This window comes from Piliocolobus tephrosceles, chromosome 6, assembly GCF_002776525.5.
Source record: "Piliocolobus tephrosceles isolate RC106 chromosome 6, ASM277652v3, whole genome shotgun sequence".
In the NCBI taxonomy this organism is placed as follows: Eukaryota; Metazoa; Chordata; class Mammalia; order Primates; family Cercopithecidae; genus Piliocolobus; species Piliocolobus tephrosceles.
In genome coordinates this window covers 30839764-30859003 of record NC_045439.1, presented here as the reverse complement: position 1 = coordinate 30859003, position 19240 = coordinate 30839764, and the positions used below count along the sequence as shown (strand labels likewise).

The 19240-nt window shown below is 38.4% G+C and overlaps 1 protein-coding gene across 11 annotated transcripts in view; it reads left to right on the top strand.

Annotated features, from left to right (window-relative positions):
* TTLL5 (tubulin tyrosine ligase like 5) overlaps positions 1 to 19240 on the top strand; it is a 301096-nt gene that overhangs the window by 10298 nt on the left and 271558 nt on the right. For all 11 annotated transcript variants that reach the window (XM_023184491.2, XM_023184480.2, XM_023184475.2 and 8 more), the window contains exons 4-6: positions 9689 to 9771; positions 11620 to 11726; positions 17991 to 18121. In XM_023184491.2, coding sequence (XP_023040259.2) covers positions 9689 to 9771; positions 11620 to 11726; positions 17991 to 18121 — 321 coding nt within the window. The remainder of the gene's footprint in view (positions 1 to 9688; positions 9772 to 11619; positions 11727 to 17990; positions 18122 to 19240) is intronic.

The following is a 19240-nucleotide window of genomic DNA, read 5'->3' as shown; positions in this document are numbered from 1 at the left end:
TATAATCACTTCTGAGGGTGTTGCCATCTTAATGATGTTAAGTCTTCTGTGAACCTGGGATGTCTTTCCAATTTTTTGGGCTTCTTTAATTTCTTTCATCACAGTTTTATAGTTTTCTGTGCACAAGTCTTGTACCCTCTTCATTAAATTTATTCCTAAATATTTTGTTCTTTTTGATGTTATTGTAAATAGAATTGTTTTCACAATTTCATTTTTGGGTTATTTCATTTTTGGGTATATAGAAATATAACTGAATTCTGTATATTGATCTTGTATCCTGAAACCTTGCTGCACTCATTTATTAGCTCTAATAGTTTTTGTGTTTAGGTTTGTCTGCATATAATATGTTATCCGCACACAGAGAGAATTTTAGTTCTTCTGTCCAACCTGGATGCCTTTTATTTCTTTTTCTTCCCTAATTATTCTGGCTAGAATTTCTAGTACAATGCTGAATAGAAAGAGGGCATCTTTGTCTTGTTTTTGATCATAGGAAGAAAGCTTTCTGTTTTCTATGCGTATGATATTAGCTGTGGGTTTTTCGTAAATGTCTTTTGTCATGTTGAGAAGGTTTGCTTCTATTCCTAGTTTGTTGTGTGTTTTTATCATGAAAAGGTGTTAGTCAAATGCTTTTTCCACATCAACTGAAATGCTTTTTCCCCCTTCATCCTGTTAATGTGGTACATTACATTGAGGGACTTTTTGTATTGAATCTCCCTTATATTCCTGAGATAGATCCCACTTTGTCAGAGTGTATAATTGCTAGTATTTTATTTTATTTTTTTTAAGATGGAGTCTTGCTCTGTCACCCACACTGGAGTGCAGTGGTGCAATCTCAGCTCACTGCAACCTCCACCTCCCGGGTTCAAGTAATTCTCTGCCTCAGCCTCCCGAGTAGCTGGGATTATAGGTGTGTGCCACCACGCCCGGGTATTTTTAGTAGAGATGGGGTTTCACCATGTTGGCCAGGCTGGTTTTGAACTCCTGACCTCATGATCCACTCGCCTCAGCCTCCCAGAGTGCTGGGATTATAGGCATGAGCCACTGCCCCTGGCCTAATTGCTAGTATTTTGTTGAACGTTTATAGTTTTCTTCTGATGCCTTTGTCTGGCCTCATAGAATGGGTTCCCTTCAACCTCTGCTTGTTGTAGGTCTATTCATATTTCCTATTTCTTCTTGAGTCAGTTTTGGTAGTTTATGTGTTTCTAAGTATTTGTCCATTTCATTTAGCTTATCTAACTTGTTTGCATACAGTTGTTCATAGTATTCTTTTATAATCCTTTTATTTTCTGTAAGGTCTGTAATAATGTCCCCACTTTCACTTATTTCAGTCTTTTCTCTTTTTTCCTTAGTCTAGCTAGAGGTTTGTCAATTTCATTGATCATTTTTATTTTATTTTTTTTTTAGCAACAAAGTCTCACTCTGTCACCCATGCTGGAGTGCAGTGGTGCAATGCTAGCTAACTGCAGCCTCAAACTTCTGGGCTCAAGTGGTCCTCCTGCCCCAGCCTCCTGAGTAGCTAGGTCTGTGGGTGTACATCACCATGGCTAGCTAATTTAAAAAAAAAAAATAGCTTTTTGTAGAGATGGGGGTCTCACTATGTTGCCCAGGCTGGTCTTGAACTCCTGGCCTCAAGCAGTCCTCCCAGCTCAGTCTCCTAAAGTGTGGGGATTATAGGTATGAGAATTTGCATCTGGCTTTGTTGATAATTTTAAAGACCCAACTTTAAAAATCCACCTTTTGCTTTCTCTTTTCTGCATTGTTTGTATATTATCAATTTCACTTATCTCTGTGCCTCTTGGATTTTAAGCAGTGCTCTGAGCCCTGGTGTTAGTCTGTAGCCATCTTCAAAGGTTATAACACTGTGGATCAGAACTGTCTTGTGGTATAGTGGAAAGAGTGTACACTTGGGTTCTCAGCCATTGGTTCAAATCCCAGCTTTGGCACTTCTTAGCTGGGAGTCTTGAGCAAGTGACTTAGACTCTCTTAACCAGTTTCATTATTAGTAAAATCTTAACCAGTTTCATTATTAGTAAAATTATTAGTAAAACAGAGAGAATATGATATTGTGAGGATTACATGAGATCATTTAATGTCTGACACATAATAGGCGCTCAGGACTTGGGTTGCTTATTTTACTGATTGAATAAGATCTGTTCTGCTTATAAATGACTTTTGTCTTGTCCCTTAATAGGTCAGGAGTTCAGAGGACTGTTAGCGTTGCTTCTGGGATGTGAATCCTCCTTCCTCCCCAAGGATCCTTGTGTTCTAATCCCCTCAGCAAGTTGCTAGGTTACCATTTAAAGGGATGTGGTTCATTCATATTCTCTGAAGGCTGAGTAACTGAAGACCCCTTGTTGAGAAACTCCCTCTAAATATGATTTGAGCCAAAATTTTAAAGGTGGATAAAAACAAATATTCCCCCCAAACATACTTCTTTTGGTCTGTTTGTCACATAAAGTAATCGATGTATTCTATGACAATAGGCAGAGCCTTCTTTTTTAGAATACCTAACATTTATTGGAAAATAATATCAATGTCATCTATTTAAGCAATTACTATTTTTTAGGATCCATAAGTCTTCTTCTTTACACATTCCTGTGATTAAAGAAAAAGCCGCTAAACTTTTCTCAAATTCTGTGTTTTTGAGTTTTCTGTATCTTTCCTAGTTCCTTGTGGCTTAATAATTTTCTTCACCTTCCTTAATGAAAATAACAATTTGAATGACTTTTACTAGTTGCTGCTTCAGTTTTCTGCATTGTTAAATACTCTCAGTCTGTAACTTTTTTTTTTCTTTTTGGCTCTCTTAAATAGCTGACACAGATCTGTTCAGATCATAAGCCTGTGGTTAAATCCCCCTGAGAAGTGTATCTGGGGCAATAGTTACCTTCTGTTGATCTCATCGTGTTAGATGCCAGCTTTGTTTTTTCTCTTTATGACATGTTTCATTGAATTCACTATTAATGTTTTTGGTACAATATGATTTCTCATGTTTTATTTGTGAAATATTCCAGGAATGTGGCTTTTTTTCATTATAACCTTGTTTTTTTCCCCAAATTGTGTGTACTTTAAATGTGTAAATGGAATTGTATTTTAGAGACAACATAGGTATTTTCAGCTTAAAGTAAACTTCTCTTAGAATGAAGCATTTGTTTTTGTAATTTGCTCCTAAATGTATTTGTTTAGTAAGTTTGTATTTGCATATACTAGCAATAGATGTATGATGCAAGCTATATACGTGATTTGAAATTTTCTAGTAGGAAATTCTTTTTAAAAGTAAAAGGAAACAGGTAGGTGCAATTAATTTTAAAATATTTTATTTAACCCAATATCTTCCAGAATATTATCATTTTCACATTTACTCAATATAAATAAATAAGGTATTTTATATCTAGTATATATTTAACATAACAGAGCATCTCAATTTGCTGCAAAATTTTCACTGGGAATATTAGGTCTATATTTAGATTTTATAATTTTTATAGTTGAAAAAGTAAATTCATATACTCAATTGATTCTTTCCCCTCCCCACAGGCAAATTGTTTAAAATAGGATTTCCAGTAACTGAATCAAGTATTCATTCTTAAATTTAAATTAACTAAAGTTAAATAAAATTAAAAATTCAGTTCCTTTGTCCAACTAGGCACATTTCAAGTGCTATTAGTCACACATATTCTACAGCACAGATATCCTAATCCTAATCCTAGGTAACCTAATTTTCTGATACTAGGGTACAGCTACACTATGTTGCCATTAAGGGAGTTATTTTTGTGTTGTACAAGTCAAAAATGTCAGCTTTATCTTTATCCTGATTTCCCATGCTATTTTTGTTTAAACCCTTTAAGGCGTTTCACTACTCTCTAGGTACTTGGCTGTGTTGACAGTTAGATTATTGGTTTGTTTTCATTTGCTCTGCTGTGGTCAGTCCTGGAACTTGCTAGGGGTCCTAGCACTTCAAGTTGCCTCTAGGGGCACATGTGAGTGGTTGGAGAAGAGGAAATTCTATGGTCTTTTCTGTGGTGGAACCGATGTGATGCTTGTTAAGAGGCCTAGAAATAGGATATTTGGCAGTTTGCTAGTAGTCAAGGAGGACTGTGCTCTGCCTCGTGTTTTTATACAGGAGAAAACATGGGATGAGGTGGTTCTTTCTTAGGCAGTTGGGCAGCTTCAGTTTACAGTTACAATCTTCCATTTGACTCTTGTCATGGGAGAGAAAGCCTAGGCATGTTAGTCAGAGTTCTTGTTATAGGAGAGAAAGCCCAGGTACATGTTTATCAGGGTGCTCCAGAGAAATAGAACCAATAGGATACAAGGAGGCCGAGAGGGGGAAGGGAGGAATGAATGTTGTTATAAGGTTATTGGTATATGTAATTATGTAAGCTAAAAAGTCCCATTATCTACCATCTGCAAGTTGGAGACCCTGGGAAGTTGGTGGTCCAGTTTGAAAGCCTATGAGCCAGAGAGCCAGTGGTATAGATTCCACTCCGAGTCTGAATTCCTGAGAACCAGGGGTGTCAAGGGCAGAGAAGGTCTATGTCCGAGCTCAACCAGTCAGTCAGAGAGGGAGCTCAACCAATCACCCTTTTGATCTATTCTTGCCCTCAGTGGATTAGATGATTCCCACTCACATTTGGGAGGGCAATCTGCCTTATTAAGTCCCTGTATTTAAATGCTCATCTCTTCTGGAGATACCTTGACAGATACCTATAAATGATGTTATCCAGGTATCTGGGCATCCTGTGGCCCAGTCAAGTTGACACATAAAAATAACCATCATTACCAGGTTTCTTAAGAGAAGCCCAGAAATCTAGATTTTTATATGAATTTTTCCAATTTTCAATGGCTAGCAACTAATTTAATTTTATTTTAAAGCATCATGAGTACAGATTGGGTCTGGTTGTTGGGTCACCAATTTATAACCTCTGGTTTAAAATATACTACCCACCAGCCTTATTGCACACAGAGGACTACCAGACACAGAGTATATATGAACTGAAAATCTCCAGCAGTGATCTTTGCATTCTGTCATTCCACCCTTCTTTTCTTTCACTACTCTTTTGGAGCATGTTCAATGTATTGGAGTTGGGTTATAGTTAGGTGATATGGATTAGAAGTGGCTTGTCACTGCTTACTTCTTATATACTGTAAGAATCAGATTTGCCACTGAGTGTGGTGGCAGTTGTATTTTTCTTTTATTTTAGGGGAGGAGTAGGAGAAATAATAATAATAGCATTTTACTTTTTTTTTTTTTTTTCCTGAAACAGGGTCTTGCTCTGTCACCCACGCTGAAGTGCAGTGGCATGATTACAACTCACTAGTACAGCCTTGACCTCCTGGGCTCAAGCAACCCTCTTGCCTTAGCCTCCTGAGTAGCAGGGACTAGAGACATACACCACCATGTCTGGCTAATTTTTTAAGTTATATTTTGTAGAGACAGGGTCTCCTATGTTGCTCAGGCTGGATTCAAATTGCTGGCCTCACGCAGCCCTCCCACCTCGGCCTCCCAAAGTGCTGGGATTACAGGCGTGAGCCACCATGCCTGGCCCATTTTAATTTTTTAATTTGCTATATAAAATATATCATTAATTATGCACAGTGCATATACTAATGACTATTTTACTATGTATTTATTTTTGTACTATATAAAAATAATTTATGCTATGTAGAATAATTGTTTCGTAGCTTTACATGTATTAACTGATTTAGTGCTTACACTACCCTATGCAGTAACTACTGTTATTATCAATTCCATTTTACAGGTGAGGAAATGGATCATAGAGAAATTAAACAATTTATTGAAGGCTACAGGGAAGAAGTAGAACCAGGGTTTGAACCCTAGTTTGACTCTAGAGGCATACTTATTCTCTTTCTCTCTCTCTTTCTCTTTTTTTTTTTTTTGAGACAGGGTCTCACTGTGTCACTCAGGCTGGAGTGCGGTGGCCTGATCATGACTCACTGCAGCCTCAACCTTTCAAGGCTCAGGTGATCCTCCTGCCTCAGCCTCCCGAGTAGCTGGGACTATAGGTGCACACCACCATGCCCAGCTAAATTTTGTATTTTTAATAGAGATGGAGTTTCACCATGTTTCCCAGGCTAGTCTCTCTCTCTTTTTTTAAGAGACAGGGTCTTGCTCTGCCACCTGGGCTGGAGTGCAATGGTGTGATCATAGCTCACTGTAACTTTGAACTCTTGGGCTCAAGCAGTCCTCCTACCTCAGCCTCCTGAGTAGCTAAGACTATAGGTGCCCACCCCTCCACCTGGCTAATTAAAAAAAAATTTTTTTTTTGGTAGTGACAAGGTCTTGCTGTGTTGCCCTGGCTGATCTTGAACTCCTGGTCTCAAGTAGTCCTCCAGCTCTAGCCTCCCATCGTACTGGGATTACAGGCCTGAGCCACCATGCCTAGATGTGTTATTATTCCCCCTTGTCTCTCATTCCCCATGTAACTGTTCTCTATTTTCTCACACACCTTACTGATCACCTCCCCTGTGGCTGGGCGCTGAGGGGCAAGCACTGCAGAACATGCACAGAATTGGGTTCAGTCCTTATTTCTAGCAGTCACTGTGTGGCTGATACAATGCTTTGACTTTTCATGTGCAAAAATGATGTTAGTGATCATGGTTATCACAGTGAAAGGACCAGATAGTTTTTCAGTTTTGTACACATTTTATTTAGAAACATTAAAAACCTTCAGACAAGTTACAAAAATAGTACAATGAATGCATATAGTCTTTCCCTAGAATCACCAATTACTTACATTTTGCCATATTTGCTTCTCTCTTTCTGAAGCATTTGAGAATTAGTAAAATATTGCATGCCCTAATACATTATTCAGCTTGTGACTCCTGAGAATAAGGGCATATTCTATACAAGCACAATGATCTGTCACTGACAAAATATTATTATCTAATCCATAGATCTAATCTATGCAGATTTCCCCTTTGTTTCAATTTAGTCTTCTATAGTGGTTTTTTGTTTTTCTATTCAGGATCCAATCAAATATTACATTTTGTTGTCATATTTCTTTAGTCTACTGTACAGCCATTTCCTTGACTTTTTTTTTTTTGTCTTCCGTGACATTGACATTTTAAAATATTTTAGACTGATTGTTTTACGGATATCCTTAAATTTGATTATTATTCATGTTTGATGGTTCCTACATGTTTAAATTCAGATTTTTAAAAATCTGTAGGAATATTGCTTAGTGAAACCGTATCACCCAGTGTATAACATTTGGAAGTATGTGATGCCATTATTTTGCAGTATTGGTGATGGCACATTTGATCATTTGGTTAAGACTGTGTTCACCAGATGGCTTCATTGTAAAGGTGCCTTTCCCCTTTGTTATAAGCATCCTCTGGTAAGATATTTTGAGCTGTATGCGTGTCCTATTCCCTAATAGCCTCTCCCTATTGGTATCCACTGATTCTTATTTGAATCATTTACTCTTACAGTTTTTGTAAAATGGTGATTTTTCATTTCTATCTTTCCTTCTACATTTATTAGCTGGATTCTCTGTAAATAATAGCTTTCTCTTGTGTGGTAGGCAGAATAATGGTCCCTTAAAGATGTCTACCTTCTAATTTCCAGAATTTGTGAATATGTTATCTTACATGGCATAGGGTGAATTAAGATTGTAGATGGAATTAAAGTTGCTAATCAACTGACCTTAAGATAAGGAGATTATCCTGGACTATCCAACTGGGTCCAGTGTAATCACAAGAGTTTTTTAAAGTGGGAGAAGGAAGTAGAAGAGGCCAGAGTGTCGTGATGTGAAAAAGACTACACCCAACCATGGTTGACTTTAAAGATAGAGGAAGGGGACCATAAGCCATAAGACAAGGAATGGAAAAGGGAAGGAAAGCCCACAGAAAGGAACATAGCTCTGCCAATTCCTTGGTTTTAGCCTGGTGAGACCTGTGTTCGACTTCTGATGTACAGAGCTGTAAGACAATAAATTTGCCTTACAACAACAAATGTGTCGTAATTTGTCACAGCAGCGAAAGAAAACCCATATTCCCTCTCAACTCCTTATCAGTGTGAATACATGGATTCTTTTATAAGTACATTATAATCCATCTCTGTCACTATTCATTTTTATGTTCAAATTGTCTTAAACTTGGCCCTCGAGAGCCTTTTTAAGCTCTTAGTGACATGTCCCTAATCAGATTTTGAGTATTTCCCTTTTTTGACATTGGAAGATATTCTAAGCCTATCTTGTTATTCCCACATGATTCTGCAGTGCTTCTTATAATGATACTGCAAAGACAAAGTAATAGTGACTGATCATTGGGATAACACTGTTACTTGACTTTGAAAGTTTGCCACAAGAATGAAAAGAACGAAGCGACTGACATTTTAAATGTTAATCCTCCTGTGTCTGCTTTGCATGGTGTTCCTGCCAGTGCTGAGTAAGTAGCAGCAGAGATTTATGAATATCTTCACATAAACTTGAAAAGGAAATTGTTGTCTTTGACTGTAGAGGCCGAATATTGTTCTAGAGTCTGTCCATGAGTGTCTGTATCATTCAGAATTGTTCAATTCAGGAATCGTTCAATATGAAGTCCTCTAAAAAAATTCTTCTGCAGAATTCTTAGCTAACTTTTTCAGTTAGTAGTGGTGCATAGAAAGAGATCTAATTCAGTGGTCCAGAGTAAATATATTGAAATCTCACATGGTTTCAGACTTTCCTCTCCCGTAGTGGTCACAAGCACAAACGCTTACTTGGCCCTGGCAGGAAATGTGATTGAGTGAAGCAGGCCAGGTCCTGTGCTGAACTGAAGAGTGTGGCCTGACCCGAATGGGGCAGTTGCAGTTCTGCAGCTGATTCTTGCCACTGGAGAGAAGAAAGCCCAGGTTTCCAGGTTTTTTAAGAGAAGCCTAGAAATCTAGAGTTTTATATGAATTCTTTTCATTTCAGAAGCTAAACAATGAATTCAATTTTGTTTTTAGAGCACCATGAGAAACAAACCAACCATGTCTACAGGCTGAATTTCATCCTTGGGCTTCCAGTTTCTAACCTCTGGTCTAAGATGTACTGGTAATCAGCATTAGAGGATACAGAGGGCTATCTAGAGCAGGGGTTTTTAACCTTTTTGGTACAATAGATCCCTTTGGCAGTCTGGAGAAGCCTATGGGCCTCTTCGCAGAAGAATATTTTAAAATAGATTTTAAAAAAGTAAATAATTACAAAGGAAATACATTGTGTTGAAATACAGTAATTAAAATACTTTTTAAGAAATTGTGACGTGCTTTTTTATTAGTGTATTAAATAGCACAATCTAGTGAACGTCTATTAACTACTATAATTTTTAAATACTATGAGAATAAGTGATATTTTGAGATAATTATAACTAAAATAATATTAAAATATCTGATGTCTATTGGTGGCAGGGTCACAGAAAATGTTAATACTGCCTGTTTTGTTGCTTAAAATCCTAATTGAAGCCATTGTTAAATTTCATCTAGAAACTAGTGAAAACCAAGGTGCGATTTTTTTCCCCCATCCATGTCTAATGACCTCCAGTGAGTCTCATTTTAAGAACTCATGGTCCAAAATATGCTCAACTTACTTGTAATCGTTTTAATGGTAGCATGTAATGTTATTGAGTGAGTTAAGCCACCATGTTACAGTTTATTTTTGTTTTTACAATGAACTTTCTAGTTACTGAACTTGATTCTGGTTTTCTTTAGAACGTTATCATTTGTCTTATAAGATTGTACGAACGGACAGTCGCCTAGTACGCAGCATTCTGACAGCACATGGATTTCATGAAGTAAGTTTATTTTTACTACCTCACCTGATCTCCTCATAAGCTGAAAATCCTAGCTACCTAACTGACTTTACCAGCTAACAGGGCCAACTCTAGGAATTACATGGGACCAATGCTTAGTGATGATCCATAACTCAGATTGAATTTCAGAGTGGCTTTACTAGTTTCTGCTTGCGATACATGGAAAATGTTTCCAGATGATTTTAGAAAAATTTTTTTTCTTGCTTGTTCTTGGGCTTCGGCTAGGGGCACAGTTGCCTATAAGGAATTGTCTGATACCCAGTTAAGGTTCTTTGCTTGCAGGCAACTGAAATGGACTTTGTTTAACTTGAAATGGCGGGTGGATCATGAGATCAGGAGATTGAGACCATCCTGGCCAACATGGTGAAACCCTGTCTCTACTAAAACTACAAAAATTAGCTGGACATGGTGGCGTGCATCTGTAGTCCCAGCTACTCAGGAGCCTGAGGCAGGAGAATCGCTTGAACTTGGGAGGTGGAGGTTGCAGTGAGCCGAGATCACGCCACTGCACTCCAGCCTGGGCGACAGAGTGAGACTCTGTCTCAAAAAACAAACAAACAAACAAACAAACAAACAAAAAACCAAAAGGGATTTTTCAGAATGGTGTACAGAGGGGACCAGCAGAATCAGAGAAAAAGCTGAAAAGGCAGCCATTTGGAAGGAGAGAGACCAGGACAGCCCCAGGGATCTAGGAACAGGAATCTTGAAGATCATCTTCTCAAGTCACTGCCATTCACATGGCTGGACTCCATTCATTGTCCTTTTGCCTTTCCTTGCTCAAAAATCACATTCTGGAGATAGAATGATTGGCCTAGCTTGGGTTTGGATCCACTCCTTGTGGGAGGGGATGGGTGGGTGATTGGCAGGTTCTTGAAAATCAGGGAGTAAGTCATTCTCCAAAGAAAGTTGGAAGGTTGGAATGTTAACATCAAAAAGGACAGGCAAAAAGGCTGAACAGACTTCCACCATAGATACTTTGTGACAATTGATAAAAGTCTGGTTCCTTGCTTGAGATTTGTAAGAGACATTTTGAGGAAGTTCTTTTTTTTAAAATTTTTTATTTTTAGAGACAGAGTCTCACTGAGTTACCCAGGCAGGGGAACAGTGGCATGATCATAGCTCACTGTAGCCTTGAACTCCTGGGCTCAAGTGATTCTCCTGCCTCAGCCGCCCAAGTAGTTGGTACTACAGGTGCATGGCACCACTCCTGGCTAATTAAAAAAAATTTTTATTTTGTAGACACAGGGTCTTACTGTGTTGCTAGTCTAGTCTCAAACTCCTGAGCTCACATGATCCTCCCACCTCGGCCTCCCAAAGTGCTGAGATTACAGGCATGAGCCACCACACTTGGCCATGAAGGAAGTTCTGATACCAGTTTGTATCCTGTCTTGTTGCTGTTTTATTTCTAGCACTTAACATGGTGCCTCATTGTTGAATTAATGGACCAAAGAATTTTAATGGATGAATGCGTGAATTCTAAGTTGGTGTACTCCTATAAAGTTTATCTCTGATCAGCACTTCATACTCAGTATCTGCAAGGATAAGGACAGCCTGAGAAAGAAATACAAGAATATTAAGAGACATCATGGACTTCTATAGAAGGGTTAATTTATTTTGGTTACTGCATCTGGGATTTGCCCAACCCTTCTATTCTTTAAACTTGTTCTGCAATACACTGCTTTTGTCTCACTAGGCTCATGTACTAATTGGGCCACCCCCATGAGTACACTAAGGATGAAAAAATCACTGTGGCTTTTTCTGCCATTGCTTTTCCTGGAGAAGGGGTATGTCTGATGTTTTTTTGCCTGTTGTTTTTCTGTCTGCCCTCAGGTTCACCCAAGCAGCACTGACTATAACCTAATGTGGACAGGATCCCACCTGAAGCCCTTCTTACTGCGCACCCTCTCTGAAGCACAAAAAGTTAATCACTTTCCCAGGTAATGCTCTTTGTAGCTGCTTTGCTTCATTTAAAGGTACATGACGTTGGGGCATGTAGCCAGCAGAGGTAATTAATGTCCTTAAAGAAGAGGGAGAAGAAAATGAAGTAGAAGAAGACTTTTTTTTTTTTTGAGATGAGTATCGCTCTGTCACCCAGGCAGGAGTGCAGTGGCATGATCTTGGCTCACTGCAACCTCTGCCTCCTGAGTTCAAGCAATTCTCCTGCCTCAGCCTCCCCAGTAGCTGGGATTACAAGCTTGCACCACCATGCCTGGCTAATTTTTGTAGTTTTGGGAGAGACAAGGTTTCACCACGTTGGCCAGGCTGGTCTCAAACTCCTGACCTCAAATGATCTGCCCGCCTTGGCCTCCCAAAGTGCTAGGATTATAGGCATGAGCCACCACGCCTGGCCAGAAGAAATTTTTCTGGTACAGAACAGCACTCTGCAAATCAAACTGTTGTGTTCATATCCCTGAGCATGCGTGAATACTTTCTAAGGGCTATGTAGACATGGATGGTTTTAAAGGAGATAGTTTGTGATTCTCTTTCCTAAAATTGAGCTGCTTGGGAGTACCTCATGATGATGGGTTTGCATTTCTTACTTCCCCTTCACAGTTACTGTTTTTTCACTTTTATTAAAGAATGGCTCACCTAGAATCTTAGTCTGGTATGTTGTCCTTAGGTGTAGAAATTTTCAGGGTTCCAAAGAAAGGTAGAAAAAAATTGGTGTCTAATTGAATTCTAGTAACAGCATAACAAATCCTTTTTGCATGATGGTAGTTTCTATTTCTTTGTTTTTAAAATAATTGAAGGATGATATAATCTAGCTATTAGCTGATAGATCATTAAACATAATTTTAATGACTGATCATTTTGTGATTTTTGATGTATAATTAGGAAGGAGTTCACAGAATTGAGTGTCATTGGTGTTTGGATGAATTGTATATACTACAATACTTGCAATGATAATCAGTTATGTATATATAAACAGTTATAGCCTTATGATCACAGGGAATTAAAAATATTATATTTCAATTCCTATGTGTAATTTTGCTGTAGAGAAGGTATGATATGATGTAAAAGACAAGTATTAAATATGTTAGGCTAACCTGTTGTTTGTGGGAAATGAAATGGAAGAATTAAGAGTGACTGGAGGATAGTGTCTGTGTGGTCTAAGGGAGGCTTTTCTGGCATGCTGGGAATGTTCTATACACAACCTGAGTGGTGGTTACACAGGTGTGTTCACTTTGTCAAAATTCAGTATGCCCTGCCTTGTACTTTGTATACTTTTCTGTACATATGTTAACTTCATTAAAAAGCATATTTTAAAAAGTGAAAATTTTACTGACAGAAAGCTTTTCCTTTAATGACATTTAAAAAATGAGGTATTGAGTCTTTATGTTATTTGGGTTCCCTTCAGTATACTTAAAAGTGTGGTGTTGGCTGGGTGCGGCGGCTCGTGTCTGTGACCCCAGCACTTTGGGAGGCTGAGGCAGGCGGATTGCTTGAGCCCTTGGGAGACCAGCCTGGGCAACACAGCAAAACCATGGCTCTAAAAAAAAAAAAAATTTTAGCTGGGCATGGTGGCATGTGCCTAGCAACTTGGGATGCTGAGGTGGGAGGATCACCTGAGTTTGGGGTGGTCAGGGCTTCAGTGAGCTATGATTGTGCCACTGCACTCCAGCCTGGGCAAGACAGAGAGACCCTGTCTCTAAAAAAAAAAAAAAAAAAAGAAAAAGAAAGGTTGGTGTTATAAGTTTGTCTTAATGTAATATCTATCATTCATCAGGTTATTTGGAACAATTTAAATTTATGATGAAAAATTTTACATGTCAGCTTAAACATGCAAGAGGATATATAGTTTCCCCAAATTCTTCTAGGATGTACCAAGCAAAGAAGTTTGAAAACCACTGATGTGGGGCATCTGTAGGAGAATGCATTCTTTTCCTTACCCTCTGGTTCAGTGTTTCTAATTCTCTAATGATAAGAATTACCTAGGGTACATTTGCAAAATATACATTCTCAGGTCCCATTGCAGATTCATGGAATTTACCATCTCCAGAGAAGGTGTATATTTAAGCACTTTCTAGGTACCTTACCTTTCCAGGTAAATATGTACCTGGAAAGCTATATATTTAAAAAGCATTGAGGTAATTTGTAACGGGGAAGTTAGGAAATTACTGTTGTAGATTAAATCAGCGGTTAGTGTGGGTCCTGGACTGTCTGTATCAGAATCTTCTGGGGTACTTGTTTAAAATGCAGAATCCTGGGCTTCATCCCAGAATTTTGAGAGGTGAGACCTGGGTCTCACATGCATTTTTTAGGAAGTTCCCTAGGTGATTCTTATGTGCACTAAAAATTGAGTACCTCTGCTCTGGATTTCAGAAGAGGGCCATAGATAAGAAAGAAATGTTTGTGGTACCTAATTTGACAAAGCAGTTTTTGAAATCATAGAAAGGAATCTGAACTGTGGAACAGGTTGAATAAGTTTTTAATGATTACCACAAAGGTTCTTAGTTGATTTTGAAGGAGTGGAACAAATCATAGACCAGTGAGTCCAGTCGAGGCTAACCAAAGTGCCTTTTTGGAGTACTGTACACAAGAATGTACCCCTGATATAATAGTAATTACTACCCTGGTTTTAAGGTGCTAATTTTCCTGATTTTCTTTATAACTTTGCCTCTTCTATATCCATCTCTCAGTGATGTAGTTAAGTTCTCAACGGGGTTCCTAACCTGGGTCTTTACTGTAATAGGATCATTATACTCTAAAGTTAAGGCTTGTCTTGCATCCCATCCAGGAGGGTCATTTCAGGCCCATGGTGCTAGTGATGATATGAGTTCCACATAGTTACATGAGAGGTTGGACAGTTATTGGTACGGCAATAGATTTACCAATATGAATTAGATAACCATGTGTTTGATTTTCCTGGACAGTCCTTTTTTAAAAATATGCTAAATGCTTTTCCCCGTAAAAACAAATTAAGAAAGCATCTCAGAAATTCTGATGTTTTAGTAGTTAATCTTTCTCAATTTACATTCTACTTAGAATTAACTCAGAATTTTTTTTGTCATGTTATGTTTCTCAGAAGGTCACATCTGTAGATACCTGTGGTATAAAAACTTCCAGAATGCTTTGGTCTGCGAGCTTGCTTTTCGTTGGAGTACTGGTGTTTTTTTCACTACCTGATTAATCCAAATGTTTTTATACTATTAGAGAATCATGAATTAAATAATCCATTAAAGTAAAACACACAGGGTTCCTAAAATATTTTATAATGATTTATAATAGTGAATAGTACAGACTCTGTTGAAGCTTTTGGAGCTGGAATTTCTTTCACAGGTTCGGTTTTTATAACCTGAAATTTTGGATATATTTATCAACAGTCAAACTTTTTTTTTGTTGTTTACTTATATTTGAAATCTGCTTTAGAATAGATTTTTATACTTGTGAATCAATTTTTAAAAACCCATTTGAAATAAGGGTCATAGACCTAAAAATAAAACATAAACTGTAAAACTTATAGAAGAAAACATAGAGTAGAGAAGACCTTTGCAGTCTTGTGTTAGACAAAGGATTCCTAGATACAGCATTAGAAGCACAGTCATAAAAGGAAAAAATTGATAAATTTGACTTTTTTAAAATTAAAAATATCTGCTGTTTGAAAGACACTGTTAATAAAATGAAAAAACAAGCTATGGACTGGAGAAAATATTTGCAGAACACGTAACTGATAAAGAATTTGTGTCCAGGATATATAACAAACTCTTAAAACTCAATCATAAGGAAACAAACAACTTATTTTTCAAAATGGGTAAAATATCTGAATGGATGCCTCACCAAAGAAGATACAGGGATGGCAAATAAAAGATGCTCATGAAAAATGCTCAATAGCATTAGTAATTAATGGAATACAAATTAAAACTATACAAAGTATCAATATACCCATTAGAATGGCCAAAAACAAAAACCAGAAGACACCGAGTGTGGGCTAGGATGCATGGCAACTGGAACACTTTTGCTGGCGGGAATGCAGAGTGGTATAGCCACTCTGGATAACTGTGATCTTGTGAAATATGTAGTTAGTCTTCCTCGTGTTTTCTGACATATAACTTCTTGACTCCTTGGAATCTCCAGAGTGAGAAGTGTCCTTTTATATACTAATGACTTAACTGGTGCCTGGCAGTCCCTAGGTAGCTTCAGGATGGGAACTGGTTACAAGAAAAGACCAAGGCGTGATTAGAGGTTTAGGACTTCCAGCCCACCCCTCAGCCTCCAGGAAGGAAAGAGGGGCTGAAAGCTAAATTAGTCACCAGTGCCCAATCAATTATGCTTGTGTAATGAAGCTTCTGTAAAACCCCCAAAGGACTGGGTTTGGAGAGCTTCTGGGTAACAGAACACATGGAGATTCTTGGCCAGTAGTGTGCCCGGAGTACACATAGAGGTTCTGCGCCTCTTTTCTCATACCTCGCCCTGTGCATCTCTTCCTCTATATCCTTTGTAATATCTTTTTAAATAAACCAGTAAACATAAGTGTTGCTCTGAGTTCTGTGAGCTGCTCTAACAAATTAATTGAACCCAAAGAGGGAGTTGTAGGGACCCCTATTTACAGCCAGGTGGTTAGAAGCACAGGTAAAACAACTTGGGGCTTGCTATTGGCATTGGAAGTAGGAGGCAGTGTTGTGGGACTGAGCCTTCAACTTATGGGAACTGACACTGTCTCCAGGTAGGTAGGGTCAAAATTGAGTTGAATTAGAGGACACCCACTGCAAGATTGCTTGCTTTGTGTGTGGGGCAACTCCCACACATTTGGTGTCTAAAGTGTTGAGTGATTATGTTGAATTGAGATTACAGAGTAGGAAAAACGCTCTGGTTTTTCCTCAGTATCTCAGAATATAGCAGGAGAAATGGAGCTTGTTTTTCCAATATCCTCAGAATAACATTTGGCAGTTTATTATAAAGTTTAACATATACTTGTGTGGTGATTGTAAAATGTGTCCATAAATTCTTGGGCATTGCTTTCAAAAGGCTGAGCTTAATTTTTCTGTTCTTGAGTGTTGACTGGATTTAGTGACTTGCCTCTAACTAGTGGAATATGACAGAAGTGACTGTCACTTCTGAGACTAGATTGTAAAAGACATTACAGCTTCTTGCTCACTTTCTTGGATCACTTGATTTGGGAGAAACCAGTTATCACATCTTGAAGGCACTTGGCCTTATGTAAAGGTTCATGTGGGGAGGAACTGAGGCCTCCTGCAGGCAGGCAGCCCCATATGAGTGATGAGCCATCTGGAAGTTGGGTTTTCCATCCGCTATTGAGCCTGATGACTGCAGTGCTGGCCAGTATCTTGACTGTAACCTCATAAAGGACCTTGGGACAGAACTACCTAGCTCTCTCACTCCCACATTCCTGGCCCCAGAAACTATGAGGTCATAAATATTTATCGTTATTTTAAGCTGCTGTATTTTAAGGTAATTTGTTGTACAACAATAAATAACTAAAACAACTTACTGAACAACGAAGCGGTCCTACTTCTAAAGAAATAAAAACTTATGTTTACAGTAAAACTTACAAAAACGTACATTCATATAAAAATCCATATGGAAATGCTTTATAGCAACCTTGTTCATAATCTCCAAAAACTAAACAGCCCAACAAATGCCTTCAACTGGTGAATGGATAACTGTGGTACATCTATACAGTGGATTACTACTGAGCAAGAAAAGGGACAGAATACTGATACATACAACAACAATGATAAATTTCAAATGAGTTGTGCTCTGTGAAAGAAGCTAGTCTCAAAAGGATACACACTGTCTGATTCCACTTATTTGACTTTCTGGAAAAGGCAAAATTATAAGGACAGAAAACAAATCAATGTTTTCCCAGGGGCTGGAGGTGATTGAGAGGGTCCGCTACAGGGGGACTTAAGGTAACTTTTTGGGATGTTGAAACTGTTGTTTATCTTGATTGTGGTGATGATTACATAATTGTATGTGTTTGTCCAAACTCATAGAATTACACGTTAAAAAGGGCAAATTTTATGGTGTGGAGATTTTATCTTAATGAAAAAAATCTGACCAAAAAACCCATTTGATAAAAATGATTAATAAGCCTTTGGATTAACAGTGATATGTTTAGGATATAATACTGTCTTCACTAACTGGTCTAAGACTGTGAACTATAACTCTTTAGAATGTGGTAACGCAGGAAAATTCTGCGTCATGGTTTACTGAATGGAAATACTTACTTGATTTTTTAGGTCTTATGAACTTACCCGGAAGGACCGACTGTACAAAAACATTATTCGAATGCAGCATACACATGGATTCAAGGCTTTTCACATCCTCCCCCAGACCTTCCTCCTGCCAGCTGAGTACGCGGAATTTTGTAGTAAGTGCTTGACAGAGAATGCCCCAGTCCCCAGCAACTGAACCTGGGGAATATTTACCCCAAAAGCCGCCTCAAGGTGTCAACCAATCAGGGCTTTCCAAATCCTTAGACAACTGTGACTCTTTAGTAAAACAGTTGCAGAGATAACTTTAAAAACTATTTTTATTCTGATATGCTCAGTAAACTTGTCAGTATCATTTATGTAAGGACACGTTGGCATCATATAAGCATGCCCCTTACGTATTTTTGCTTGATGTCCCTTTTCTCCATTGATGACTTAGTGCCTATGTAAGGATTTTTTTTGTTTTTTTTTTTTTAGAGAGAGAGTCTCCCTCTATAGCCCAGGACTGCAGTGGCATGATCATGGCTCACTGCACTCTTTGCTTTCTGGGCTCAAGTGATCCTTCCTCCTCAGCCTCCCAAGTAGCTGGGAATACAGGCATGTAGCACCAGGCTCAGCTAATTTTTAAATTTTTTGTAGAGATGGGATCTCACTCTCTTGCCCAGGCTGGTCTTGAACACCTGGGCTCAAAGAATCCTCCCCTCTTGGCTTCGCAAAACTCTGAGATGACAGGCATGATCCACCACGCCTGGCCTGTGAGGATACTTTATATTCCTGCATATGAATTATACATGCTTCCTTTTCGGTATCCCTTTTTCCCTTGCCATTTAAGAAACATTCTTTCAGCCTCGATTTCTAGTCTTGTGTAATTTATGTTCTTTGGGAGTAGAGATATCACATATCTTTGGATGTTAGGGTTTGGAGCTACAAGTTAGTCACATTCTCTCCCCTTTGAGTTCAGACTAATAAAAAAAAATACACATGGGGCATCTAAGGGTCAGCCGTATGGCTGGTAAAGTGATACAGAAACACACGGCCTGGATCCAGATCTAAAATGGGCTTCTTATTTCTTTGAAATTTCATTGTGAACTTACCCACCCAGGCCAGGCAGAGGCACTGGGCTGGTTTCAGGCTTTCCTCCACAGGGGCAGAGCCTGACTCACTAGGCTTAGTGCACAGAAGCAGCATGAGTACAGATGAGATGTGAGGCAGGTCTCTTGTGAAAGTCCAAATTACAGTGGTAATAACTAATACTTACTGAATGTTTCCTTTCTGGT